This window comes from Bubalus kerabau, chromosome 1, assembly GCF_029407905.1.
Source record: "Bubalus kerabau isolate K-KA32 ecotype Philippines breed swamp buffalo chromosome 1, PCC_UOA_SB_1v2, whole genome shotgun sequence".
NCBI lineage: Eukaryota > Metazoa > Chordata > Mammalia > Artiodactyla > Bovidae > Bubalus > Bubalus kerabau.
The window spans coordinates 235,563,772-235,591,349 of NC_073624.1; the positions used below are offsets into that span (position 1 = coordinate 235,563,772).

Below are 27,578 nucleotides of genomic sequence, written 5' to 3' on the forward strand. Positions count from 1 at the left end.
AACAAGAATCATGGAATTAGTAGAATGTAAGAATTATAAGGATACTTAGGGTTATCTACGGAGAAGGCAATGGCACCCCACTCCAGTACTCTTGCCTGGAAAATCCCATGGATGCAGGAGCCTGGTAGGCTGCAGTCCATGGGGTTGCTAGGAGTCAGACACGACTGAGCGACTTCACTTTCACTTTTCACTTTCATGCGTTGGAGAAGGAAATGGCAACCCACTCCAGTGTTCTTGCCTGGAGAATCCCAGGGATGGGGGAGCCTGGTGGGCTGCCATCTCTGGGGTCGCACAGAGTCGGACATGACTGAAACAACTTAGCAGCAGCAGCAGCAGGGTTATCTAGTAATTTACAGCCTTGCAGTTGCTGTTAGTCTGAATTTTGTAACATCCTCAAGCAGAGACAATTTGCTTTTTTTTACCTACTTCCAATAATGAGGAACTCGTAACTCCATGAAGCATCATCTCTTATAGTACACTGGATGCACTAAATAAAGATGGTGCTACTGCCAGATAGAGATTGTTGGAGACAGAAAAGACACAGCTGCCTAAGAGAAAGTGACTTGGAGAAAAGGCTCCACCTATACAACTTAGCACTCATGACAAAAATGACAGACACTAAGACACCTGCTGTTTGGACTATTCAGGTGAAATTTGTCACATATATTCTGCTGCCTTTTTTAAAACAGGCTTTGGTGATGTGTAGAGAGGTTCTTTTTCAAATATCACTTTATGATGTGATATTTGATTCCAGTGGTAAAGGGTCAGAAGAAATCAAAACTAGTCAGGGTAACCTTCTTAGAAATGTAGAGACTGATATATAGGCTCAAAGTATGTCTAAGGCAGGAAAATAAGTCATATTTCATCACAAGTTGAATATTAATAAACAGTGCAATGCAGGTACAGAAAATGTTACTTCATTTTGCCGTAGATAGTAGGGTAGAGAGGTCACATTTACCAAGTGTTTAATTGTTCAGAAAATATGTCAAATTCCAGTTGAGGAAAGTGAAATTTGCTCAGTCGTGTCTGACTCTTTGCAACCCCATGGACTATAGTCCACGGAATTCTCTAGGCCAGAATACCGGAGTGGGTAGCCTTTCCCTTCTCCAGGCTAACTTCCCAAACCAGAGATCAAACCCAGATCTCCCACATTGCAGGCGGAGTCTCTACTAGCAGAGCCACAAGGGAAGCCCTCCATTTGAGGAATTACCATCAATTCTGGAATTCTACTTAAGATGGATAGTGAGAGCCTAGACATTTTTCAGATGTCAACAAAATGTCTTTGTTTACAAGGTGGAGAGAAATCTAGATAGACATTGTGTTATGTAGAACAGTTTGGCTAAATAATATTCCAGTGTGCGTGTGTGTATCACAACTTCTTTATCCATTCATCCATTACAGGACACAGGTTGTTTTCCTATCTTGGCTATTATAAATAAGGCTGCTGTGAACATGGAGCTGCAGGTATCTTTTCAAGTTAGTGTTTTTATTTCCTTTGGATATTTCCCTGAAGGGGAATTGCTAGATTGTGTGTTAGTTCCAGTGGCGCCAAGTGGTAAAGAATCTGCCTGCCAATGCAGGAGACTCAGGAGATGGAGATTTGATCCCTGGGTTGGAAAAATTCCCTGGAGTAGAAAATGGAACCCTATTCCAGTATTCTTCCCTGGAAAATTCCATGGGCAGAGGAATCTGGCGGGCTGCAGTCCACAGGTTGCAAAGTGTTGGACGTGACTAAGTGACTGAGCATATACACATATTAGTTCTGTTTTTAACTTTTTAAGGATTCTCATACTGTTTTCCATAGTGGCTGTTCCAGTTTATAATCCCACTAGCAGTATACAATCCACATCCATGCCAGCATTTGTTGTCTCTAGTAGCTTTTTTTTTTCTCTTTAAACAAATCCACACTTTTATTTTTTTTTCAATAAGTTTAAATCCTCAAAGGATACAGTACCACATGGATTCTGGGTCCAATGGAAGGTTGGACCTTAGCAGGAAGGTTGCTTTGGAATTTGGCATTAACCATGCCACTGTTTCCATGAGCTCGAGTTATCTTTCCCCAGATTACTCTGGTTTTGTTAGTTTTTCCACCAGGAGTTACCGTGTTGGTCTTTGCTTTGTACACAGAAACACATCTCTTGCCTAGACAGAATTCAGTTTCATCTCGAACATATACACCTTCAATTTTCAGCAGACCATTGTGTTCCTTCTGGTTCCGTAGACCCCACTTATAGCCAGCAAAAATGGCCTTGGACCACAGCCCACAGCCTTCCAGACATATTTGTCATTTTAGAGGTCCTGTTCCCAGCAGGCCTTCACAGGGTCCACGATGGCTGAAAGAGCCTCTTGTCGTTTTGATAATGGCAATTCTATTGCAATTCTATGAGATGTTATCTCATTGTGGTTTTGATTTGCATCTCTCTAATGACTGGTGATATTGAGCATATTTTCATGTATCTGTTTGCTTTTTGTATATATTCTTTGGAAAAAATGTCTATTAGGTCCTTTGTCCATTTTTTTAATTGACTTATTTGATTTTATATATATATTGGATATAAACCTATTATCAGATATATGGTTCGCAAATAGTTTTTTACCATTCTGTAGGTATCTTTTCACTTTGTTGATTTCTTTTTCTGTACAGGAGATTCGTGGTTTGATGTAGTTCAACTTGTTTACTTTTTTTCACTTGTGCTTTAGGTGTCATATCCACAAAATTATCACCAAGGTCCAACTCAGGGGGTTTTATTTGCAAGGAGCTTTATTCTTATCTTTCCTGCTAGGGTTTTCCTGGTTTTAGTTCTAACATTTAAGTCTTTAATTCATTTTGAATTAGGTAATATTTCTGAGTAGTGTAAGTTAGGGGTCCAATTTCATTATTTTACATGCAAGTATCCAATTATCACAGCACAATTTACGGAAGAGACTGTCTTTTCTTCATTAAATGAAGAAATTTAATGATATTAAAGACATTTTCTTCTTCTTGGCTCCCTTGTCAAATGCTAGTTGATTGTATGTGCTTAGGTTTATTTCTGGGCCCTCAGTTCTATTCCATTGGTTTATTTGTCTGCTTTTATGCCAGTTTGTTTTTATGTTTTGATGACAATAACTTTGCAGGAGAGCTTGAAATCAGTAAGTGTGATACCTCCTGATTTGTTTTCTCTCTCAGGATTTTTTTGGCTATTCAGAATCTTTTGTAGTTCTCTATATGTACCTTTTAGCACTGTTTTTTCCCTACTTCTATTAAAATATGCCATTAGGATCTTGAAAGGGGTTGCATTGACTCTATAGATGGCTTTTGGTAGTACTGACATTTTAACCATATTAATTCTTCCATGTCAGAAAGATGGGATACCTTTCCATTTATTTGTGTCTTTTTTGATTTTTTTCACAAATGTCCCATAAATTTCAGAGTGGAGATCTTTCACCTCTTGGGTTAAAGTCATTCCTATGCATTATATTGTTTTTGATGCTATTGTAAATGAGATTGATTTCTTGATTTTTTTCTCAGAAAACTTATTATATAGAAATGCTACTGATTTTTGTGTATTGGTTTTTGTATCCTACAACTATACTGAAATTGTTGATTAGATTGAATGTTTTTTGGTTGAGTCTTTACATTTTTCTGTATATAAAATCATGTCATCTGCAAACAGAGAAAATTTTACTTTTGTCTTCTAAATTCTGATACCTTTTATTTATTTCTTTTGCCTGACTGCTATTTGAATAGGAGTGTTGAGAGTGGGCACCATTGTCTTGGTTGTGATCTTAGAGGAAAAGCTTTCAACCATTGAGTATGATGTCAGTCAAGAGCTTGTTTTATATCACCTTTATTGTGTGGCAGTATGTTCCTTCCATGCCTAATTTGTTAAAAGTTTCTATCATGAATGGGTATTGAATTTGTCAATTGCTTTTTCTGTATCTATTGAGAATATCATATGATCTTTTCTATCACTCTATTAACACATCATTGACGAGGGGATTTTTGCAGAAACTAATGCCTGTGGCCAGTGATTTGTTGTTTAAGTGAATATTGATATGTCTCTTGTCAATAATATTTGAGTAACAGAAGATGTATCTCTGGTCAATAAGTTGTTAATGTGACTTATCACTTTGATTGATTTGTATTTCTTGAAACATTCTTGTATCCAAGTGATAAATTGCACTTAACTGTGGTGAATGATCCTTTTAATGTGATGCTGAATTTAGTTGGCTAATGTTTTATTGAGGTTTGGCATCTTTATTCATTGGGGATATTGGCCTATATTTTCATTTTCTAGTATTGCTTTTTTTCCCCCCCTGATGATGCTAGCCTCATAAAATAAGTTTGAGTGGTCCCTCTTCTTTGTTTTTTTCCGAAGAGTTTGAGTAGAATTGATGGTAATTCTTTGTAAAAGTTTGGTAAAATTCACCATGAATCCAGGAAAGTGATTTTTTAATAATGGAATATGTATGTCAATATGTACATTCATAGGCATAATTACACTGGAAGACATAAGGAAGTAAATGCTTGCATCTATAAGGGTAGTCATCAGGAATATGTGAATGACATATGCAGATTGATACATATTTATGCTTTGACTAGAGATTCAAATACCCAAGAAGTATTGCTACTGATGGCATTATGTCCTGAAATGTTGGTAATGTTCAGGATAAAAAAGTACACACTTTGTTTAGTTTATAAGTTATTTGTGTTTCTGGAAAATTTAGGGGTTATTAAAAATTTATTTTAAAATATTATGATACAAAAATGGATCTAGGTTCTAGGCTCCGAAAATTGTAAGTTAGCAGTTTATCTAAATGAATGTCCACTGGGACACTAGAAAGGATGGATAACAGCTTTTTGGTGTGTGGACCATTTTGTGTGATACAGAAAGCCCAACTTCGACCTCAATATCAGGAGGTAATTTATGTCATTGCCACTAACAAAAAGCACCCCAACAGAGTTCCAGAAATGCCCACAAGGTTGGCTAGCCCCATGGTTCGCTCAGAGAGGCCTTGCCCAATGATATTTGGGTCCTATCTTCTCTAGTTGTGTCTCCTTCCAGTCCTCCCTTCCTCACATGCTCCAAATTCATTGCCTTCTTTCTCTCTTTTAAACTAAGGAGTAGTTGAATTTACATTTTCTACATCTTGGACAGTTATGCTACCAAATTTGCCTATCTTGGTTCTTCTTGTCATTCAGGCGTTGACATGAATGTTACTTTCTCAGAGAAGCAAACGCAGAGCATACTGGCTCCAGTATTATCTCCATCTGCATAACTATTCTTTTACCCTCTTATACCTTCTTTGTGGTTTATTTGATAGCACTTAATAATGGCTGAAAATAAAAATGTTTTATTAATTTATGTGCTCATTGTCTATCCCTTTTTCCATTAAAATATAAGACCTAGGAGGGCAGGAACTCTTGTCTGCTACCAGCTGTATTTTCAGTGCCTAGGAAAATGTCTGGTACATGGTAGGTGCCTAATAATTGTATTTCTTGAGTAAGCTATTAATTCTCTCCTTGATCCCCTTGAGACCAACTCCAGGCTCTTTAGCATGACACTTAAGGCTTCTCAACATCTTGCCCAGCTTATATTTCCCTATCCTTTCCTCCCTTCATTCACTAATCTCTGTTACTAAAGTTTCTCAAATATGTCATGCCATTTACTGTTTCATTCCTTTGCATATTGTGTTTTCTCTGTATTCAGCTAAGATTAGGCTCCCTCAATTTCCTCCCGGCTCCCATTCTTTGGTGGTTTACATACCCTTCCTTTGGTAATGGCCCCACAACTATGCTTATACAAGGAGAGAATATTTGTTGGTATATGCATCTTTCTTTCCAGCTATACTTTGAGCTTATTGAGAGCAGAGATCCCTTCTTAATTGTCTTTATATGCCTAGTGGTCGGATGGTACCTGGCATAGAATAAGTCACAGCATTCTATTTCATTACATCAGAGTTGGATTATCATATTAGCTACCTGAGAACACTTGGGATCTCAATTCCATCATTGATTTTCCCCAGTATCATATCAACTATAAATCTGTTAAATATGCACAAACAGTAGAGACTTCACAGGGGCACATAAAAGTAAGTTAATCCCTTGAATTTGCAATGACAGAAGGGTTTAAAGATCATTTTGTTGTTATTGATAACGATATTTCTTGAGTATGGCATAATGGTCACATTTCTAAACTCTATGAGCATTTTCTTATTGAAGCCTTTAGCAACTCAGTGGTAAGAGTCTCTTAGTTACCTAGAGTAAACTTGACAATGTCATTACTGATAAGTAGAAGAACATAATTAGCCTCAATATATGTGACCCCATAGCCTAAGATCTTAATCACTACGTTAGGTCCTTTCTATGCCATTTCTGTAATTCTCAGACTCAACCATTCTTGAATATGACTAGAACAGAGTTAATGGAGATATTTTAAAATTAATCCTATTTTCTCAGGATAAAGAAGATTTCAGTCCCTCCTCTCCACAAACAAGACCATTTGCTAATTATTGCTTTTTATCCTCCTTTCTTTCTGTCAGGGAAGCTCAGTTTATTATGGGTCATTGTGCATGCAACCAAGTTAATGATAATTGATGTTCCTCTCTTGCTTCTCACGTTAGTGGCTCTGTATCAGCATCCACTCCCCTTGCAGTGGGCATGCCCCTCTCCATCTCTTTTGCCACATTAGCCGAGGTTTTGAATTACTCAGTGAACTTTTAATCACTGAATAGCTAATCACCGTAATTCCTCACTGTCCAAAGCTGCAAGTTCATCATGCACATGGACCTGGTATCCTTGTTAATCACAGTAATTGCTCACCACTCATGAGCTGTGAAAAGTAGTGATGACTCTTCACATCACTCAGGGTGCTCATACTCTGAGGGAGGCTGGTAGGAGTGTTAGGATGTACTCAACACAGGCTATGGGGATAGCATCTGAATGTCCACCAGACCTACAAGTTTTGGATCTCTGCTTGTATTTACCGTTATCCTGAGTTGGTAAATTGATTAGAACTGCTACTCTGTGACTCTGTTGGTTCAAAACTTCCCTGGGAGCTTCCTGGGTATAATCTGAAACTAGCCCCCATATGTGGAAGGCAGGGAGAAACTAAAGAGAGAAGAAGACTAATCCAAATTGTAGGTGGCAGGGTTAATGAACAAGGAAATGTATTTATGAGGCTTGTCATGGGTTGTTGCAAGATGAGTAGTTTTTTGCTCCTGCCTGGCAAATCTTAAAAGTTTATATAGAGGACCAATCTGGGTCAGTTATATACAAATTCCAGATGATCTCAACACCATAAGACTCTCTCCAGGCTCTGTCCTTGGGCAGCTTCTAGTGTTGATAAGGCAAATGGAGCACACATTCCAAGAAGTGGGTAGTGGGTAAGCAGCCTCTGATGCTTGGGTCTAAATTGTGAGTCAAATCAACAGTCACATCTTGATGACCTCTGCCCATATGCTTACATCTCCATCCCCACTGTTTCTGATACTAAAGCTTCCATAGCAGGGTTCCTTCCTCCCAGTCTTCTCCTTGCATCTAATGCTCTATCTGGCATCCAGACTGCACCCTGCTGGCATTGTCCACTGGGCTTCCTGGCCAGGCCATCAACTTTCATCCCAAAGCTTCACTGAAATTATTTGTCTTACACTGGAATTATTTTGATAGAAATAAACCAGAAGCCAATCCATCTGGCTCAGTTTGAGAGAAATTTATTATAAGGAATGAGGAGTATGTCTTTGAATCCTAAGCCTAGAAATTTGACCATCTCTCAGGAGGGACATACTCAACTTGGAAGGCCACCTGATATTAAGGCAGACACTCTGTTAATCTTAGATTGCCCTCTACACGTGTACTCCATTATTTTACTTCCCACTCTTGCTTTGCAGATCACCTCTGACAGCTCATTCATGGTACCAGGCTATAAATTGATTTCCCAAACTGCAGCCTCAGTTTACATGTCTGAGCAGTCTGGGATTTGCAGTTAGCCAAATATACTTTCTGATTCCCATTCCATATTCTCCTCTCACTGTATTCTAAATTCTCTTCTCTTACACACTCTGTGCTCTTCATCTTCTCCCCCAGATTTGCATATCAAGGTGTCAGCCCAACAAAGAGCCCCACATTCATCAAAATTCATCCTCTTGGAAAATAGCTGTTTTAAGTTGCCAAACCCAAAGTCTTAAAAATTGCCTGTGTCATAAGCTCATTCTTTTAAGGCAGAATGGTTGCCCTGGATGCTGTTGAAAGCCATTCTTTCTAAATGTTCCTTTCGTCTTTTCATCTCCCTCCCTCCCTTTCTAGAGAGAAAAAGGGAGAGAGAGAAGAAAAGGGAAAGGGAATATGAATGAAAGAATACAGCTCAGACCAAGGACAATTGTTGCTGTTGTTCACTTTCTCAGTTGTGTCTGACTCTTTGCGACCCTATAGACTGCAGCACACCAGGCTTCCCTGTCCTTCATCATCTCTCAGAGCTTGTTCAAACTCATATCCATTGAGTTGGTGATGCCATCCAACCTTCTCATTCTCTGTCGTCCCCGTCTCCTCCCACCTTCAATCCTTCCCAGCATCAGGGTCTTTTCCAATGAGTCAGCCCTTTGCATCAAGTGGCCAAAGTATTGGAGTTTCATCTTCAGCATCAGTGCTTCCCATGAATATTCAGGACTGACTTCTTTTAGGATTGACTGGTTGATCTCTTTGCAGTCCAAGGGACTCCCAAGAGTCTTGTCCAACACCACAGTTCAAAGGCATTAATTCTTCAGTGCTCAGCCTTCTTTATGGTCCAACTCTCATATCCATACATGACTACTGGAAAAACCATAGCTTTGACTATACAGACTTTTGTCATCAGCAAAATAATGTCTCTGCCTTTTAATATGCTGTCTAGGTTGGTCATAGCTTTTCTTCCAAGGAGGAAGTGTTTTTAATTTCATGGCTACAGTCACCTTCTGCAGTGATTTTGGGGCCCAAGAAAATAAGGTCTGTCACTGTTTTCATTGTTTCTCCATCTATTTGCTATGAAGTGATGGGACTGGATGCCATGATCTTAGTTTTTTGAATGTTGAGTTTTAAGTCAACTTTTTCACTCTCCTCTTTAACCTTCATCAAGAGGCTCTTTAGTTTCTTTTCCATTTTTGCCATAAGTGTGGTGTCATCTGCATATCTGAAGTTATTGATATTTCTCCTGGCAATCTTGATTCCAACTTGTGCTTCATCCAGCCTGGCATTTTGCATGATGTACTCTGCATGTAAGTTAAAAAAGCTGGGTGACAATATATAGCCTTGACATACTCCTTTCCCAGTTTTGAACCAGTCCATTTTTCCATGTCTAGTTCTAACTGTTGCTTCTTGACCTGCATACATGTTTCTCAGGAGACAGGTAAGGTGATCTGTTATTCCTATCTCTTGACAAATTTTCCATAGTTTGTTGTGATTCACACAGTCAAAAACTTTGGTCTAGTCAATAAAGCAGAGGTAGATGTTTCTCTGGAATTCTCTTTCTTTTTCTATGATCCAACAAATGCTGACAATTTGATCTCTGCCTTTTCTAAATCCAGCTTGTACACCTGGAAGTTCTTTGTTCACATCCTCTTGAAGCCTAGCTTGAGGGATTTTGAGCATTACCTTGCTAGCATGTGAAATGAGTGCAATTGTGTGGTAGTTTGAACATTCTTTGGCATTGCCCTTCTTTGGGATTGTAGTGGAAACTGATTTTTTCCAGTCTGGTGGCCACTCCTGGGTTTTCCAAATTTGCTGGTGTGTTGAGTGCAACACTTTCACAGCATCATCTTTTAGGATTCAAAATAGCTCAGCTGTAATTCCATCACCTCCACTAGCTTTGTTCATAGTGATGCTTCCTAAGGCCAACTTGACTTCACACTCCAGGATAACTGACTCTGGGTGTGATCACACCATCATGGTTATCCAGGTCATTGACACCTTTTTGTATAGTTCTGTGTATTCTTGCCACCTCTTCTTAATATCTTCTGCTTCTGTTAGGTACATACTGTTTCCATCTTTATTGTGCCCATCTGTGCATGAAATAGTGCCTTTGTATCTCTAATATTTTTGAAGAGATCCCTAGTCTTTCTCATTCTTTTGTTTTCCTCCATTTCTTTGCATTGTTCACTTAAAAAGGCTTTCTTATTTCTTCTTGCTAATCTTTGGAATGCTATACTCAGATGTGTATATCTTTCCTTTTTTCCTATGCCTTTAGCTTCTCTTCTTTTCTTAGCTATTTGTGAGGCTTCCTCAGACAACCATTTTGCCTTTTTGCATTTTTTTCCCCTTGGGGATGGTTTTTGGAAGTTCACTAAGAGAAATCAAAGCCTAGGACTACTGTATTGGATTTTTACCCTCTAACTCATCACTCATTTTACTCTTTCCCCATTTGGGAAACTCTCTCCCTAGCTTTTATTTGGATAATTGTCTCTTCTCCCTCATTCATATAGCTTCTGGGTGGGACTGTCAATAATTTGTCTTGCTGTTCCTAGTCAAAGGGTCAGTGATTGACCCAAATAAAAGCAACTGGATTGATTCTCACTTGGGGACTTTAAATATTGAGTTAAGTGATTCTAACATCAGAACTACTGCTTTGCTGTGTTGTCACTCTAATTGTTGATCTGATCCTGCTGATTGGATCCCTGCTTCCTGTTTTTCTTCTAAGATTGGCTATTTAGTAGGTGCTTTATGGCAACCCAACTCCAGTACTCTTGCCTAGAGAATCCCATGGACAGAGGACCCTGATAGGCTACAGTCCATGGGGTCGCAAAGAGTCCGACAGGACTGAGTGACTTCACTTTCACTTTATTTCTTCCACTGACCCTATATACTCCCCATAAAGCTGTTTTGCTCAAGATAGGCAAAGACAGTTCTGTTCTTTGTCAATAAAATAAAACAAAGACCCAGCAGATATAGAGGCTATATTATAAAAAATTCTTGATTCTATAGGTTTTAGCTTGTGTAATCCTCAGGACACAGTTTCTCTGTTATACTGTCCTTGGGCTGCCAAAGAATGAATGGTCAGGTATAGTGGCTCAGTGCCTTGTTTATTTCAGGCAGAATTAACAGAGTGGATTGTAATAGAAATGGAGTAATATATGTTCATGGTTGTTCAGTTTGGTCTGAATTCTGGAGACAGCTCTTCCAGGTGAAGTTTAATTAACAACTGCTCAAAATCAATCCAACTTTGACTTTGCTGCAATTTGAATCTCACAGCTTGGCTCCTTTTCCTTGTTTCATTTCATTAACAAAGATTTTGAATTATCTATCTGTGGGAATAGAGAAATAGTATGCATGTATACATATACACATACACACACTTACGTGTGAGTGTGTGAAGGGAGTATATGATAGGAAGAGAATTCTGAATTAGTTTGGTAGATGAAGGATGCAAGCAAGTGATATAGCTTGGAAACAACATAATCTGTATTACCCCTGGGTGACTTCCTGTGACTGTACAGGTAAGTCTTGTTTTCTCTTCCCCCTCTCTCCCTTTCTCCCTCTCCCCGTCCCCTCTCCCCTCTCTTCTGTTACTCATGTGCACACTTTATAGAAGTTTTCTCTTCTGTTTATATCTAATATTGAGCAACATTTTCCTCTAATGTGGTTAAAAGCAAGGACTTCAGAATCAGACCACAGGGAGATTGCATCTCACTTCTGCCACTTGCTAGCTGTGTGACCAAGGACAAGTACCTTTTTTAAAGGCCCAGTTTTCTCATCTTGAAAATGGAAGGAATAAAAGTATTCATCTGTGAGTTACAAGAAGAGCACTTGATATAATGACTGGACCATGGTGGGTGCCTTATTTATTACTATGGTTGTTATTTCCTTCCAAAAAAGAAGGAAATTTATCCTAACTCATTTTCACCATGTGCTTGTTACACTTCCCTTTGCCTCACTATATTCAAGTATCTTTTCACTGTGTTCAAGCCCCTTCCTCCCTTACCTGATACTAATCTCCCCCAGAGGGAAGCGACCATGGAATCTCATTCCTAGGAGTATTTTGGTAAGAATGGCAAAATTTTAACACATAGGAGAATCCTAGTGAATTTCCTTTTATACCGACTCTTTGTAACTCCATGGACTGCAGCATGCCAGGCCCCCCGTCCCTCCCACCTCCCCAAGTTTGCCCAAGCATCTCCCCTATCTCCCAAAGTATGCCCTTCTGCACTAGAGAAACACCATTTTAGATTATGTTACTAATGTTTTCACAGTATTATTGCCATTTTCAATGTCTCGCTCCCACCGTCTTTTGAGAATTCAGATAAATTTCCAAATAAAAGGTATAAAGAGAAGTATGGATACTAGATGTTGCAACCTAGGGTCAAACCTTTCTCAGAATCTTGGAACAAGTTGTAAAGTACAAATAATATTTTTGAAACTGGGCCCACAGTGGAGGAAAGCATCTCTATGTATTTGTTACAACAAAAAATAATAAGTTCATGTTCAGTGATCAGACTTCTTGAGAATGCTTTGTCGAAATAACTTTTTCTGCAGTAGAGGATATTAACACTTGTGTATGTCGTGTATGTTTTTTTCTCTTGGAGGAAATTGCTTTACAATGTTGTGCTGGCCTCTGCCATACATCAAAATGAATATACCACAGATATACATATATCCCCTCCCTACTGAAACTCCCTCCCACCTCCCATCCCATCTTACCCCTCTAGGTTGTCACAGAGCGCTGGATTGAGCTCCCTGTGTCACACAGTATATTAACACATGCATATGGAATCTAGAAAGATGGTACCAAGGACTCTATTTGCAGCAATGGAGATGCAGACATAGAGAATGGTTTTGTGGACCCAGTGAGGGAAGGAGAGGGTGTGATGAACTGAGAGTAGCATGGAAACATATACATTACCATATGTAAAATAGATAGCAAGTGTGGTTCTTTTTGAAAAATAGATTCATTTAAAAGATATCTCTCACTTCCCTTAAATGTCCCATTGTTAGTATATTTGTTAAGTTGATGTTAAGAAAACTTTTATTCTTTTAAGCCCAGCAAAAATGTGGAAAATACTATTTTTCTAGCCAAGGCAATCTTGACTTGGCTATTTTCCTAGACTCCTGATTCTACTTTGAGATGTGCACTCTAGTTTATGACCAACACACATGTATATTTCCTACAGTTGAGTTAAACTTGGGGGCTTATCAATAGCTGAGCTTGAAAGTATGGGAAAACCTTGTTTTGCTAAACCATTAATGCTCAAGGTTTAAGTGTAAAAGCCCAACTGTGTTTAATCCACTCCTATCACCATTTCCAACTGGAGCTTGGAACATGTTTAAAGCCAGGAGCTAAGCGGAGGCGAGGATCTAGTGATTTAAGAGGCTGAAAAGATTTTCTCTGAGTCAAAATTTTTCTCATATTGCTGTGGGATTTGACACTGGAGTGTAGCATTCCAATCCCTGTTTAATACTGGGCCTTTGAAGGCATTCTCAGTCTCTGTCTTGGTTCTGTTTCTTTTTTACTGTTTATGACAATAAATTTTGCCTGATGGTACCCCAGGCAAATTGTCTGCTCACCCTCCTCAAATAATTCTTGATGGTCCAGTTCTCTAGAAGTTTGCATTCAGATCTGTTTCAAATCAAAATGCATTTCTCTGACATGTGTAATTCTGTATAAGTTTGACTAGAGAGCTTGGTTTCTGTTCTCCTTAGGATTTGTGTGTATGTGTATGAGGGAGTAGGGGATAGAATTTACCTTATTTTGAGGATGGGAGAGAAAAAGTAAGGAGACTGAACAGTGTTAGGAGGCAGAAATTAAACTAAGGAAACATAGAGAAATAAGTGGAGGAAATAAATTTAAGTAATGGGACAGGGAGAGAAAAGGAAACAAAATTGCTTCACTTTTATGGCAAAATGTAAATCAAATTAAAAAAAAACTCAACTTGTTTTTAAAACACAGTCTTATCTTCGGATCAGATCAGATGAGTCACTCAGTCATGTCCGACTCTTTGCAACCCCATGAATCGCAGCACGCCAGGCCTCCCTGTCCATCACCAACTCCCGGATTTCACTCAGACTCACGTCCATCGAATCAGTGATGCCATCTAGGCATCTTATCCTCTATCGTCCCCTTCTCCTCTTGCCCCCAATCCCTCCCAGCATCAGTCTTTTCCAATGAGTCAACTCTTCGCATGAGGTGGCCAAAGTACTGGAGTTTCAGCTTTAACATCATTAGTTCCAAAGAAATCCCAGGGCTAAGCTCCTTCAGAATGGACTGGCTGAATCTCCTTGCAGTCCAAGGGACTCTCAAGAGTCTTCTCCAACACCACAGTTCAAAAGCATCAATTCTTCGGCACTCAGCCTTCTTCACAGTCCAACTCTCACATACATGACCACAGGAAAAACCATAGCCTTGACTAGACGAACCTTTGTTGGCAAAGTAATGTCTCTGCTTTTGAATATGCTATCTAAGTTGGTCATAACTTTCCTTCCAAGGAGTAAGCATCTTAATTTCATGGCTGCAGTCACCATCTGTAGTGATTTTGGATCCCAGAAAAATAAAGTCTGACACTGTTTCCACTGTTTCCCCATCTATTTCCCATGAAGTGATGGGACCAGATGCCATGATCTTGGTTTTCTGAATGTTGAGCTTTAAGCCAACTTTTTCACTCTCCACTTTCACTTTCATCAAGAGGCTTTTGAGTTCCTCTTCACTTTCTGCCATAAGGGTGCTCTCATCTGTATATCTGAGGTTATTGATATTTCTCCCAGCAATCTTGATTCCAGCTTGTGTTTCTTCCAGTCCAGCGTTTCTCATGATGTACTCTGCATATAAGTTAAATAAACAGGGTGACAATATACAGCCTTGACGTACTCCTTTTCCTATTTGGAAACAGTCTGTTGTTCCATGTTCTAACTGTTGCTTCCTGACCTGCATACAAATTTCTCAAGAGGCAGATCAGGTGGTCTGGTATTCCCATCTCTTTCAGAATTTTCCACAGTTTATTGTGATCCACACAGTCAAAGGCTTTGGCATAGTCAATAAAGCAGAAATAGAAGCTTTTCTGGAACTCTCTTGCTTTTTCCATGATCCAGCAGATGTTGGCAATTTGATCTCTGGTTCCTCTGCCTTTTCTAAAACCAGCTTGAACATCAGGAAGTTCATGGTTCACATATTGCTGAAGCCTGGCTTGGAGAATTTTGAGCATTACTTTGCTAGCGTGTGAGATGAGTGCAAGTGTGCAGTAGTTTGAGCATTCTTTGGCATTGCCTTTCTTTTTGCGGTAAACAAAAGGGGTTCTGTTCCTTTCTTTCTGGCCACCTACTGTTATCGGACTTCCAGGATGATCACCATTAATGTGACCTGTGTTCTTTCACTACCTGTTGGGTGATCTTGGGAAGGCCAGTGAAATCCAGGCCTTAGTTCCCATATCTGTAAAGTGGGAATAATACAAGGTACTCATCTCATAGTCTTATTGAGAGGATTAAAAGATATATGTCATTGGGTATATGTGTATGGCACAAAATAAGAGCTCAGTGAATACTGGATATTATTTTTGTAGGCACATACAAACACATATATTTTCTAAAAAATAAAAATAACATCTCATTATGTATGATAGAAACATAATACATATCAATATGTATGATATAAATTACTATTTTAATATAATAATATGTTAGAACCATAATAATTATTGCTATATGTTATTTTATTTAAATGCACACATAGGATTGCATTACAATGAATGATATTTTCTTTGATTTGCCTCTTTCTTTTTATGCCTCTCCATGCATACAATTTGTCTTGAGGAAATCCACATAAAAGCTTAACTGTGCATGTGTATGTTTTTCTTCATCCTCATATAATCATAGAGAAAAGCGTATATGCATATTCATATAGAGTTTTTGTCATTGCTTTACAAAAATAAGATTATACTGTGCAAATGTATTTTCATGAGAGTTACAGATTATAAAACATCTTTTCCTGAGCCTTTCTCTAATAATAGAGGCTGAAAAGCTTAAAATTTCAATTTACAGCAGGTGTCCTTGCGCGGGGGATGGGTTAGGCAAAGGTCCCAGTACTCCTCAGCTATACCCAAGGAAGAGTTGTTGCAGTGTTTCTGGGAGAGTTTTAGTTCTGATAAATAGGATGGCTTTGGTTTCACTAGTTTCAGTTTCTTTTCTCATCCTTCTAGGGAAATGGAAATTCTGAAATGACAATATCATTTTTGGGTCATGATGGAACAAGTGTGAAAAGAAGAACCAGAACCTTTCTGTCAGCAGAATTGTATATAAATGGAATTTTATATAAATGAACTGATAGAGTATGTACTCTTTTTTTTTCTTTTTAAAATGTTATTTGAATTTTTATTTTATTTTTTTAATTTTATTTTATTTTTAAACTTTACATAATTGTATTAGTTTTGCCAAATATCAAAATGAATCTGCCACAGGTATTTGGATTCTTTCATGCAGAATAATAAATTTGAGATTCATTCAAGTTGTTACTTATATCACCTGTTTGTTACTTTTTATTTTTGAAGAATGTTCCATTGAAGAACATTTTATTTTGAAGGATCTTCCATTGGATGGAAAGAAGAACCAGAACCTGAGTAGTGACATCTTAAGAATCTGGGTGCCTGATAGCATTTTGTGTGGCTGAATTAGTACCAGCAACTACTGACCCCTGGATTTCTAAAAGAAACCACTATCTGCTTCCCTGGTGGCTCAGATGGTAAAGAATCTGCCTTCAATGCGGGAGACCCAGGTTTGATCCCTGAGTCGGGAAGATCCCCTGGAGAAGGGAATGGCAACCCACTCCAGTATATTCTTGCCTAGGAAATTCCATGGCAGAAGATCCTGATGAGCTATAGTCCAGGGGGTTCACAAAAAGTCAGACATGACTGAGCAACTAACACTTTCACTTTTGTTTAATCCATGGTCATTAGTTTTTCTCTTCTAAACACATGCTAAACTGATACACACACTTCTTTACATTATGTTTTTGCCACTCAAATAAATATCATTTAAATATCGTTTAAATATCGTTTAAAGTTGATTATTTATCACGGCAGCACAATATTTCATGATGTGAACTATTGTAACTGATTCAGCCCCCTTTCAGTTGATGAGATTCCCCATTAGCTCAACTGGTAAAGAATCCACCTGCAATGCAGGAGACCCTGGTTGGATTCCTGGGTTGGGAAGATCCACTGGAGAAGGGATAGGCTACCCACTCCAGTATTCTTGGGCTTTCCTAGTGGCTCAGCTGGTAAAGAATCTGCCTACAATGTGGGAGACCTCGGTTTGATCCCTATGTTGGGAAAACCCCCTGAAGAGGGAATGGCTATCTACTTCAGTATTCTGGGCTGGAGAATTCCATGGCCTGTAAAGTCCATGGGATCATAAAGAGCCACAACTGAGCGACTTTCACACTTACTTCAATTAATAATTATTTGTATCCAGTGGTACTTATTTGTTTTGTTGTGTTCAAGCCATGTTGCATCAAACATCTGTAAACTACCTATCTTTATATATTGAGACTTTATCTTTAATGGAATACATTTCCCAAAGTGGACAACATGCTGTGCTGTGCTTAGTTGCTCAGTCGTGTCTGACTCTGCAACCCCATGGACTGTAGCCCACCAGGCTCCTCTGTCCATGGGGATTCTCCAGGCAAGAATACTAGGGTGGGTTGCCATACCCTCCTTCAGGGCCTCTTCCCAACCCAGGGATTGAACCCAGGCCTCCTGCATTGCAGGCAGTTTCTTTACCATCTGAGGCACCAGTAAAGCCCAACAACATACTGGAATGACCCTATTCTTCCCATACCTACACAGGCAATAGTTATTATTCAGCTTTTGCTAGTGATGTTTATAAGATCATAACTGACTGTTGGATTTGTTCATGCTTTCCTTACCAATAGTGATTTTAAGCTTTTTCCATATTCCATTTGCTATTTGGAATTGTTCTTCTGTGAATTTCTATTCATAACCTTGGTTATTTTTCTCTTGAGGAGTCTCCTTGTCGATTCATAAGAGTATTTTTATATTATATGTACTAAATTTCCAATCTCAGCATTGGACTTTCATATTTTGCTATAAATATTTAAACTTTTATAGGGAACTGTGGTTTTTAAAACCCTTATTTTCTAGTTATAAATATAATAAGAGAGTCTGCTTTAGTATGAAATTATACATGAAGTTACCTAATTTTTTTTTTGCAGGATTTCTGTTTTCTTTCTTTCTCCCACCCACTCTATTCTGTCTTTACTTGATATTATGTAAGTTAGGTTTCCATTTTGTTTTCCTCCTGATGGATGGCACTTATATCAATGTGATTTTTAAAAATTCCATCCTTTCTACTCTGAAATGAAATATCAATTTGTCATACGTTGCATTCTCATGTACATTATTTCTTAAGTCAACCATGATGTTTTATATTGCTGAGAAAATTATTCATTCCCTCTAAGTTTTCAAAAGTAATGCCATATATTTGGATGTAAAGTTTTTTCTATTGTAATTCTCTTTCTCTCTCCTTTGCCTCTGGTTAGGTTTTCCTTTTAATTCCTGATCACTTATGTATATGTGCATGTGTTTGCTTTTCCTTGAGATGAGCTTATTTATTTTTCCTATAAATTCTTTGTTTTCATTTTCATCAAATCCTGTCATTATATGAATTTCAGCTTCCTGATTTATTTTTTAGTTTTTCAGAGATGAATTCTAAGTTCTTCTATTTTATCTTTCTTGTTTAATGATAAAGATATTAAACATAGATTTTGTTTTGTCAGTAGAGTTTTTGATTTGTGCTCTAGATTGTAGTATAACTTTTTTTTTCTAGTTTATAATTTCCTTCTAGTCTAAGGGTTGACTAGAAATTTTCATCAAATATTTTAAGCATTTAATATTATTTATCAAAATATATAGCCTATGTAATATGTGAGTTTTATTTAATTATATAGATTAGTTTGGAATTTAAAATGTTTTCTTTGTGGAAAGCACAAATTTGGTTTTCAGAAACATTGTATAGCATTTAAAATATATACTAATTCCCCATTAAAAGGATATAAGGTTTTCTGTATATCTCTTAAACCATTTTTATTCATGTTTTAAAGCTATTTAGGCATGCAATACAAAATAAACTGCACATATTTAAGATGTACAATTTCATGAGTTTTGAAAGATATGTCATCACGACAACTGTGACCACCATAATCAAAATACTGGTAAATTGCATCACTCTCAAAAACTTTCTTCCTTTGAATCTTATTTCTTTCCATTCTCATCCACAGACAGCTGCTGATCTGCTTTCTGTCAGCAGAATTGTATATAAATGGAATTTTATATAGATGAACTGATAGAGTATGTACTCTTTTTTAATTTGGATTCTTTCATGCAGAATAATAAATTTGAGATTCATTCAAGTTGTTACTTATATCACCTGGTTTGTTACTTTTTAGTTTTGAAGAATGTTCCATTGAAGAACATTCTATTTTGAAGGATCTTCCATTGGATGGAAAAATCTGTATCTTCTCATCTGTTGAAAGACATCATGGTTGTCTCCTTACAAATAAATTGGTGGTGAACATTTATGTACAGTGTTTTACATGAATACATTTTCACTTCTCTTAGGTAAATATCTAGGAGTAGATTGGCTGGGTTGTGTAGTAGGTTTATGTTTAGCTTTTAAAGAAACTGTCAAATTGTTAGCCAGTTTCCCAGATGGTGCAGTTGGTAAGGAATCTGCCTGCCAATGCAGGAGATGCAAGAGACTCAGGTTCAAACCCTGGGTCAGGAAAATCCCTGGAGGAGAAAATAGTAACCCATTCCAGTATTCTTATCTGGAAAATTCCATGGACAGAGGAGCCTGGAGGGCTCCAGTCCATGGAGTCACAGAGTCAGACTTGACAGAGCGCGTGCATACACACACACACACACACACACAAACTGATAATGGAAGTAGTTGCACATTTGTCCATCCTTGATAACTGTTACGAGAGTATTATGTGTTCCACATTCTCGACAACACTTGGTATTGTCAGGTTCTTTGATTTTAGCTATTATAGTGGTCATATGGTGTTAGCTCATTGATTTTAATTTGCATTTCCTTCATGATCAATAATATTGAGGGTTTTTTTTTTTCATGTGTTTTGCCCTTTAGTGTATATTCTTTTGGAAGGATTGATTCAAATCTTGATCCATAAACTTTTGGGTTGTTTGTTGTATTACCAAAATGCGAGAATTCTTTCTGTATTCTTGTTATAAGTCCTATGCTTGATATCTGTATAGAGAATATATTCTTTCAGTCTGTTTCCTTAATCAGATCAGATCAGATCAGTCACTCAGTCGTGTCCGACTCTTTGCGACCCCATGAGTCGCAGCATGCTAGGCCTCCCTATCCATCACCAACTCCCGGAGTTCACCCAGTCTCACGTCCATCGAGTCAGTGATGCCATCCAGCCACCTCATCCTCTGTCGTCCCCTTCTCCTCCTGCCCCCAATTCCTCCCAGCATCAGAGTCTTTTCCAATGAGTCAACTCTTCGCATGAGGTGGCCAGAGTACTGGAGTTTCAGCTTTAGCATCATTCCTTCCAAAGAAATCCCAGGGCTGATCTCCTTCAGAATGGACTGGTTGGATCTCCTTGCAGTCCAAGGGACTCTCAAGTGTCTTCTCCAACACCACAGTTCAAAAGCATCAATTCTTCGGCACTCAGCCTTCTTCACAGTCCAACTCTCACACCCATACATGACCGCAGGAAAAACCATAGCCTTGACTAGACGGATCTTTGTTGGCAAAGTAATGTCTCTGCTTTTCCTTAATGGTGAACTTCAAAAAACAAAAGGTTTTAATTTTAATAAGACCCATTCTGGGGAGGGGAAAATTTCCCCCATTACATTTCTTGAGTTCTTGTGGCAGGACTAATAATAAAAATGACACGAGATTATCAAGAGAAAAAATTAAATTTTATATACATGGAAGATCATAAAATGATGCTCAGAGTATGACCAAGTACAAGCAGGTTTTATATCTTTTTGCACAAAGAAACATTAAATTTGTGAGGAACCGACAGGACAGAGAAACTTAGGAATTTGAGCAGTTTGGTCTTGGGTGGTAAATGAGTAACGAAGTTGTAAGTTTGGTTTATATAGGCTACTCAGCTGTGAATTCCCTATCTCTGATGATAAGGATGTCTTCTTACCTTACAGGAAGGGCACCTTCCACATGGGAGATTTATTTCCTGTTTTCAGGGAGACAAAGAGGAGGATAAAAGTGTCCCTCTTGCATCAGCTGTTTTTTAAGTAACTTTAATTCATAATTATTACTATGCCATTGAGGCACATTTTGGGGCAGCCTGTCCTGGGCCCCAAAACCCAAATATCAATTTTTCTTTTTATATATTGTGTATTTTATGTTTTATTTAAGAAAGCGTTAACTGAAAGAGATAGGTTTTCTTCAGTGTACATTTTAAAAACAGTTTTAGTCTTTCCTTTAGTTCTAAAATATATTTCAAGTAAATCATTTTGTATAGTGTCAGATAATGGCCAATTTTGTTTTTTTCTATATAGATATAATAGAAAAGTACAGAGCAAGCAATAATATCTTCTAGTGAAAACTTATAGGCAGGGCAACAAAATGATGAAAGATATCTAAATACCAGATATTCCAATATCAATTGTTGAAAAGTTTATCATTTCCCCATTGAATTGCCTGAAGCATTTTTGTCAAAAAATACCTACTTCCAGATCCCTCATGCCAACAATCTCCAATTAGGGCATACATAAAGCCTTCCCTTTTTTCTATGATAACGCTTTCCAACTCTTTTGCCTGCTTTTGAGTTTCTGCTAGATGCAAGTGGCGGTGCTTAACTCCTTTGCAAAATCTGAAAAAATAGGTTTTCCATTCTCATTTAGGTGTTCTCTACTTATTTCCATGTAAGTCTTGAAATCAGAGTAGAAGTCTTCCAAATTTGATCTTATATTAAAGTTTGCATTGATTATTCTAAAATGTTTGCATTTCTATATACATTTTAGAATCAGCTTTCCAATTTCTACTAAAAGCATGTTGGAATTTCAACTGAGAATAATTTGAATTTTTTGGATCTTCTCTCTTTGTTTTATTTTTGTCTCTCTTCTCTGTTGTTTTTTCCTAGAGCTCCTTTTATTTGTCGGTTAAATCTCTCACATACCTTCTCTAGTTTATTATCGGCTTTTTTCCCTCATGATTTTTATCTTTTTATGTATTTTTTAATACTCTGAGTTTTTTTTCCCCAAGCCACTAAATCAAGTTTAAATGGTGACCTTGAACATTCTCTCTCTAAGTTCATCTACTAAACAGTTTGTTTGGAAGCCTCATCTTTTATCTCTGTAAAGATTTTTGGGCCAAGGTGAGTGGAAAGTAAGGGAGAGTATGTGCAGATATTTCTAAAATTTCTTTTTCTTTCCAGATCATTATTTATCTGTTGTAGAATCTCTCAAAGACTAGTTCTATGTTCCCTTGTTTTTAAATTGTTCTTCCTCTTTTGGGCCACTCTGCCCCTTGAAAGTGAAAAAGTGAAAGTGAAGTCACTCAGTCATGTCCAACTCTTTGAGACCTCATGGACTGTAACCTGCAAGTCTCCTCCATCCATGGGATTTTCCAGACAAGATTACTGGAGGGGGTTGTCATTTCTTTCTCTGGGGACTCTTCCCCACCCAGGGATCAAATCTGGGTCTCCCTCACTGCAGGCAGACTCTTTACCATCTGAGCTACCAGGGAACCCCACTCTGACCCTTGAGGTGTTATTTATTTGAAGTAAATCTCCCTATTCCCCTGTCTCTTATACTTTACCAGTCTGTAGAATAGGATTACTTTACTCACCTCTAAAAATTTTTTCTAGACATTTGGAGTTTGGGAGCTCAGGGTAGGCCACCTCCCAAATATGCTGTACCAAAATGATCATTTTGAATTAAATTTACATGAGAAATGGCCAATGTAAGAGGGACACTTTGACCATTCTTTCTGTCTACCTGGACACAGATAATAAACCTGCCATATGAGGGAGGTTATCACCAGAGATGGGTGAGAAATACATAAACAAATCTTGTTATTTCTTTATTACCTCAAGTCTAAATGCTGTTGAGATTCTTCACTAATTAAGCACCCAAAGTCCAGGTTTCTTTGTTCTGTCAATTCCTGACAAGTTTATTGTTTCTTTGTGTCAAAAGTATAAACGCTGCCTGCTTTAGCCTGTTCTTAGGTCCTTATTAATGAGACCTCTGTGCACATGATTAAATTTTTTTTCCTCCTGTTCATCTGTGTAATGTCCATTTATTTATTAGACCAGCCAAAAGAACTCACGAAGGGCAAGTGGGGTATTTCCCTCTCTATCACAGGGACCTGGGAGGTCTGGTATAGACTTGGACCTCTGTTCCCTGGATCTGGTGGTCTCTTCAGGCCAAACCTTCCCAAGATCCACATTTTGGAGGAGAGATCCTTGCTCCAGGTTTTCTAACAGTGGTCTCCATATGTCTTTCCAGTTCATGAGAAGGAAAACCCCTCATTGGTTCTCTTCCATAGGATTCCCACAAATGTTCACTCAGTCATCAGAAGCTCTAGGCTTTGATTAAAAAGAGACAGATTTGAATTGGGATGAAGAGTAAAGGAATTGCTTTCAAGTCACTGTCTTTTCAGAATCCCCTGTGGGCATCATTCTGGTCAGTACTTAGAGTACTGTCTCTTTTAAATGACTCTAGGGAAATTGAGTCAGTTTTCTATTGGAATGTAACCTAAAGGTCATCTAGTCCAATGACCACTCTTCTGAGTCCATTTCCTATAAACCATGTTTGACAAGGAGTGGTCCCAATCTCTTTAAAATTTTGTAGGAATTCAGAGCTTTCTGTTACCATTAGAATATACTTTCTCAAACCAAACCCAAATCTATCTCTGTTGCATGTTCTCAGTCCTTTTCTTTTCCTTTGGGATTCTGAAGAAGTTACTCACATCTTACCCAGAGTTGTAAAACATGTTTGGTCTCCTCTGGGCACTTTCCTGCTTGTTATTGATGCTATAGGTTTAAGGACGGGGAAAAAAAAACAAAACTGTAAACTTCTCAGCTTTGTAACTTCTTGGACTCTCAGATAAAGTGTGATAAAGGAGGAGAGGGAAGCAGTTCACTAAAGTGAGTGTTTTAGATTTATGTTTTATTCCTGGATTACATTAACACACTCTGTTGTCTTCCTTTCTCTCTACTTATTTTTCCTAACATTAAATGAGTTTCACAGCTTTTTCTGATAATGAAAATGATTCAAGCATATGGGGTCACAGATGAATAGAATAAAATATAAATAAAAAACCAAAAATGAAAATTCAAATCTCAATATCCTTAAATGACTCATTCTCTAAATCTTTCTCTATATGCTTATAATTTTATGTGTGGTTATATTATACATGTCGTTTTATAATCTCTCCTTTTACTTAACAAGATGCCATGAATTTATATCTATAACACTTTTAGTGGCTATATACTATTTCTTTGTATAGATGAACTATAATTTGTTTAGCAAATATCATATGGTGAATATTTTTGGTTGTTTCTCGGTTTTTCAATTCACTCTGTAAGAACAAAATAACACTTCTCTGAGCATGTTTGTGCTCTTTTCTGATTAGCCCCTTAAATTACTGGCATCAAGAATTGCATGGTCATAGAGCATATCCCTTTGAAATTTTCATACATATTGCCAGACTTTGTTCCATGCAGGTAGAGTTAATTTACATGTTCACCATAAATGCCAATTCTGGGTATCACCAATCTGTGTCAACCTGGTCAATCAGAAGACTGAAGTTATCTCTCTTTTTAAAATCTGAAAATATTTTTCTGGTTATTATAGTTTTTGTATTCTTCTAGATAAAATTTCAAAGAGTTTTACCAAGTTATAGAGAAATTCTGTTGGGATTAATACAATATAATAATATACTAGGAGTCAACTAGTTTTCCTAATATAGGGCTTGTAACCTCCTTTAAATTTTTGTTTTAGAAATTTTTACATATGGGGTAGTTCTTACTATAAATAAAGGCTTTGCCCACTATATGTACTGTTTCAGTGGCAAGAGAAAGTTTATCTTTCTTATAATTCTAAAAAAAAAAAATGTACCTTTGCAGAAAATTTGGAAAGTATAGAAAAAGCATTAAGAAGAAGAAATCTGTTTTTAAACCTTTTTAGAGAAAAATCTCTATCATTATTTTTTAATTACTTTTTGTTGGGATATAGTTAATTTAGAATGCTGTATCACTTTCTGCTGTACTACAAAGTGAATCAGCTACCCATATGCTTATATCCTTTCTTTTTTAAAATTTGTTTCCCTTTTAGGTCATTAGAGAGTTCTGAGGAGAGCCCCCTGTCTTAATCAGTAGATTCTGATTAGTTATCTATTTTATGTATAGTAGTGTGTATATATTTTATCAACCCCAATCTCCCAATATATCCATCCTTTCCTTTCCTTCAGTAACTACAAGTTTGCTCTTCACATCTGTGACTCCATTTCTGTTCTGCAAACAAGTTCGTTTGAACCATTCTTTTAGATTCCACAAGTAGACAATATCATATGATATTTATCTTTCACTGTCTGACTTACTTCACTGAGTAGGATCATCTCTAGATCCATCCATGTCACCACAAATGGTACAGGTTCATTATTTTTTATGAGTAATAATAGTCCATTATATATGTATGTATGTATGTATATACACATACCACATCCTTATCCATTCCTCCATTGATGGACACTTAGGTTGCTTCCTATGTCTTGGCTATTGTAAATAGTGCTGCTATGAACACTGGAGTGCACATATCTTCTTGCATTAGAATTTTCTCTGGATACATGCCCAGGAATGGGATTGTTGAATCAAATGTTAGTTCTATTTTCAGTTTTTTAAAGAACCTCCATACTGTTCTCAGTTGTGGCTGTACCAATTCACATTATCGCTAACAGTGTAGGATGGTTCCCTTTTCATCACACCCTCTCTAACATTGTAGATATTTTGATGATGGCCATCATCAAAATGTTGTAGTTTTGATTTGCATTTCTCTAATAAGTAGTGAGTCCCTTGGACTGCAAGGAGATCCAAACAGTCCATTCTGAAGGAGATCAACCCTGGGATTTCTTTGGAAGGAATGATGCTAAAGCTGAAACTCCAGTACTTTGGCCACCTCATATGAAGAGTTGACTCATTGGAAAAGACTCTGATTCTGGGAGGGGTTGGGGGCAGGAGAAGAAGGGGACGACAGAGGATGAGATGGCTGGATGGCATCACTGACTCGATGGACGTGAGTCTGAGTGAACTCCGGGAGTTGGTGATCGACAGGGAGGCCCAGCGTGCTGCGATTCATGCGGTTGCAAAGAGTCGGACACAACTGAGTGACTGAACTGAACTGAGTAAGTAGTGATGCTGAGCATCTTTTTCTCTGCTTTTTGGCCATCTATATGTCTTCTTTGGAGAAATGTCTATTTAGATCTTCCATTAGTTTTTGAATTTTTGTTTGTTTGTTTGTTTGTTTAACTGAGCTGCATGAGCTGCGTGTATATCTTGGAGGTTAATCCCATGTCAGTTGCTTCATTGGAAAATATTTTTTCCCATTTTGTGTGTGTTTTTCATTTTGTTTATGGTTTCCTTTACTGTGTAAAGGCTTTTAAGTTTAAGTAAGTCCCATTTGTTTATTTTTGTTTTTATTTTCATTATTCTAGGAGTTGGATCAAAAGAGATCTTGTAATTTATGTCAAAAACTGTTCTGCCTCTAAGAGTTTTATAATATCTGGTCTTACATGTTGGTCTTTAATCCATTTTGAGTTTATTTTTGTGTATGGTATTACAGAATGTTCTAATTTCATTCTTTTATATGTAACTGTCCAGTTTTCCCAGCACCATTTATTGAAGAGACTGTCTTTTCTCCATTGTATAGTCTTGCCTACTTTGTTGTAGATTAATTGAGCATATGTGCATGGGCTTATCTCTGGGCTTTCTGCCCTGTTCCATTGATCTATATTTTTGTTTTTGTGCTAATGACTATACTGTTTTAATGACTATAGCCTTGTAGTGTAGTCTGAAGTCAGAGAGCCTGATTCCTCTATCTCCATTTTTCCCTCTCAAGATTGTTTGGCTATCCTGGGTCTTTTTTGTCTCCATAAAAACTATTAAATTTTTTGTTCTAATTCTGTGAAAAATGCTCTTTGTAATTTGATAGGGATTGCATTAACTCTGTAGATTTCTTTGGGTAGTATAGTCATTTTGACAATATAGACTCCTTCAGTCCAAGAACATGGTATATCTTTTTGTCAGTGTGATACTTGATTTATTTCATCAGTATCTTATAGGTTCTGAGTACAAGTCTTTTGCCTCCTTAGGTAGGTTTATTGCTACGTATACTGAGGTGCCTTTATGTTGTGTGCATATATATTTACAAATGTTATATACTCTTGGATTGATACCTTGATCATTATGTAGTGTCCTTCCATGTCTCATGTAAGTCTTTATTTTAAAGTCTATTTTGTCTGATAATGTGTTATTATTTTGATGTATTTCATTCTGATCTTGTTCCTTTTTCTCTTTATATATCTACATATAATTTTATTTTCTACTTTGCCATTTTGCAAGATTTTGCTCTCAGTC

The 27,578-nt window shown here is 37.4% G+C and overlaps 1 protein-coding gene across 1 annotated transcript; it reads right to left on the bottom strand.

Moving 5' to 3' along the window:
* Window positions 1-1,930: 1,930 nt before the first annotated feature.
* LOC129631331 (60S ribosomal protein L35a-like) lies at window positions 1,931-3,446 on the bottom strand. The gene is made up of 2 exons (XM_055552319.1): window positions 3,356-3,446; window positions 1,931-2,268 (listed from the first exon to the last, which is right to left on the bottom strand). Exons 1-2 carry the CDS (start codon window positions 3,444-3,446, stop codon window positions 1,931-1,933), a joined length of 429 nt encoding a protein of 142 aa, XP_055408294.1.
* Between the last annotated feature and the right edge of the window lie 24,132 nt (window positions 3,447-27,578).